Here is a 1614-nt window from a genome sequence, read left to right as displayed (position 1 = left end):
GGAGGCGCGCGTCATGTGAGTGGCCCTTAATGCGTCCTCTTTCTCGCAGGGCATGTTCATCGTCTCGCTGCCGTTCGCCGTGCTGCGCGGAGGGTACTGGGCTATCGTCGCCATGGTGGGCATCGCCCACATCTGCTGCTACACGGGCAAGATCCTGGTCGAGTGTCTGTACGAGGTGGACGTGACCACGGGGCGCCGCGTCCGCGTGAGGGACTCGTGAGTACACCGACTAGTAAGGTGTAATGGATTACCTGTTACACCTTACCCCCTCGGGCGAGCCCCTGAGTGCGTAGGCAGCAGCGGCGCGGCCGTGCCTGGCGGGTGGCCTATGCCGCGGCTGGCGGGCGCCCGCCCGGGCGCTGGATGCAGCGCCTCACCCGCCACTGCCTGTTGCAGCTACGTGTCCATCGCCCGGGAGTGTTTCGGGGCCAAGTGGGGTGCCCTGGCGGTCAACGCGGCCCAGATCATCGAGCTGCTCATGACGTGCATCCTGTACGTGGTGGTGTGCGGGGACCTCATGATTGGCGCCTTCCCCGAGGGCTCCATCGACGCGCGGTCCTGGATGATGATGGTCGGCATCGTGCTGGTGCCGCTGGGCTTCCTCAAGTCTCTCCACCACGTCTCCATGCTCAGCTTCTGGTGCACCATGTCGCACTTGTTCATCAACGCCGTCCTGTTGGGGTACTGCCTGCTGGAGATTGGCGACTGGGGCTGGGGGCAGGTCAAGTGGGGCATCGACATGGAGAACTTCCCCATCTCTCTGGGTGTGATCGTCTTCAGCTACACGTCCCAGGTAAAGACGGCTCTGAGCGCCAATCGTACCCACAGCCCCCTACCTCAGAGCTACTGACACCCCTCCTGTTTTCAGATCTTCCTGCCCACCCTAGAGGGCTGCATGGAGGACCGATCAAAGTTTGACTGGATGCTCGACTGGTCTCACGTGGCTGCCGCCGCTTTTAAGTCCATCTTCGGTTACGTCTGCTTCCTCACCTTCCAGAGCGACACTCAGGAGGTATGATCTTTAATGGGAAGTATTCAGAAAATATGTTGAAAAATATTACATGCGCATCTTGTTGATCAGGTGATCACGAACAACCTGCACTCCCCCGGGTTCAAGGGCCTGGTCAACTTTGTCCTCGTGCTCAAAGCTGTTCTCTCCTATCCACTGCCGTACTATGCTGCCTGCGAAATTCTCGAGAAGATCTTCTTCAAGGGCAAGCCCGAGACACCGTTCCCGACCATCTGGGCCCTGGACGGCGAGCTCAAGGTCTGGGGTCTGGCCTTCAAGGTGGGCGTCATCGTCTTCACCGTGCTCATGGCCATCTTCATCCCGCACTTCGCCATCCTCATGGGCTTCATCGGCAGCTTCACGGGAACCATGCTGAGCTTCATCTGGCCCTGCTACTTCCACCTGCAGCTCAAGCGCGACACTCTCGACCGCAACACCATCTTGTACGACTACTTCATCATCTTCCTCGGCTGCCTGTTCGCAGTGATCGGCATCTGGGACTCGGGCTCGGCCCTCATCAAGGCCTTCCAGATCGGCCTCCCCTTCTAATCACCTCGCTAGTCCACCTCGCGCCCGTCAACACCAGTGCCCCCCCCCCCTCCCCC

At 60.3% G+C, this 1614-nt stretch overlaps 1 protein-coding gene across 1 annotated transcript; it reads left to right on the top strand.

The window, feature by feature from the left end:
• Nucleotides 1–51: 51 nt before the first annotated feature.
• Nucleotides 52–1608, top strand: LOC113206551 (vesicular inhibitory amino acid transporter). The gene is made up of 4 exons (XM_052276430.1): nt 52–216; nt 397–793; nt 869–1012; nt 1082–1608. Exons 1-4 carry the CDS (start codon nt 53–55, stop codon nt 1556–1558), a joined length of 1182 nt encoding a protein of 393 aa, XP_052132390.1. The 5' UTR covers nt 52; the 3' UTR covers nt 1559–1608.
• Nucleotides 1609–1614: the final 6 nt, after the last annotated feature.

Source organism: Frankliniella occidentalis, unplaced genomic scaffold, assembly GCF_000697945.3.
Source record: "Frankliniella occidentalis isolate FOCC.00 unplaced genomic scaffold, Focc_3.1 Scaffold2938, whole genome shotgun sequence".
Taxonomy (NCBI): Eukaryota; Metazoa; Arthropoda; class Insecta; order Thysanoptera; family Thripidae; genus Frankliniella; species Frankliniella occidentalis.
The sequence above is the reverse complement of the archived record's forward strand: the minus strand, read 5'-3'. Positions and strand labels throughout refer to the sequence as shown.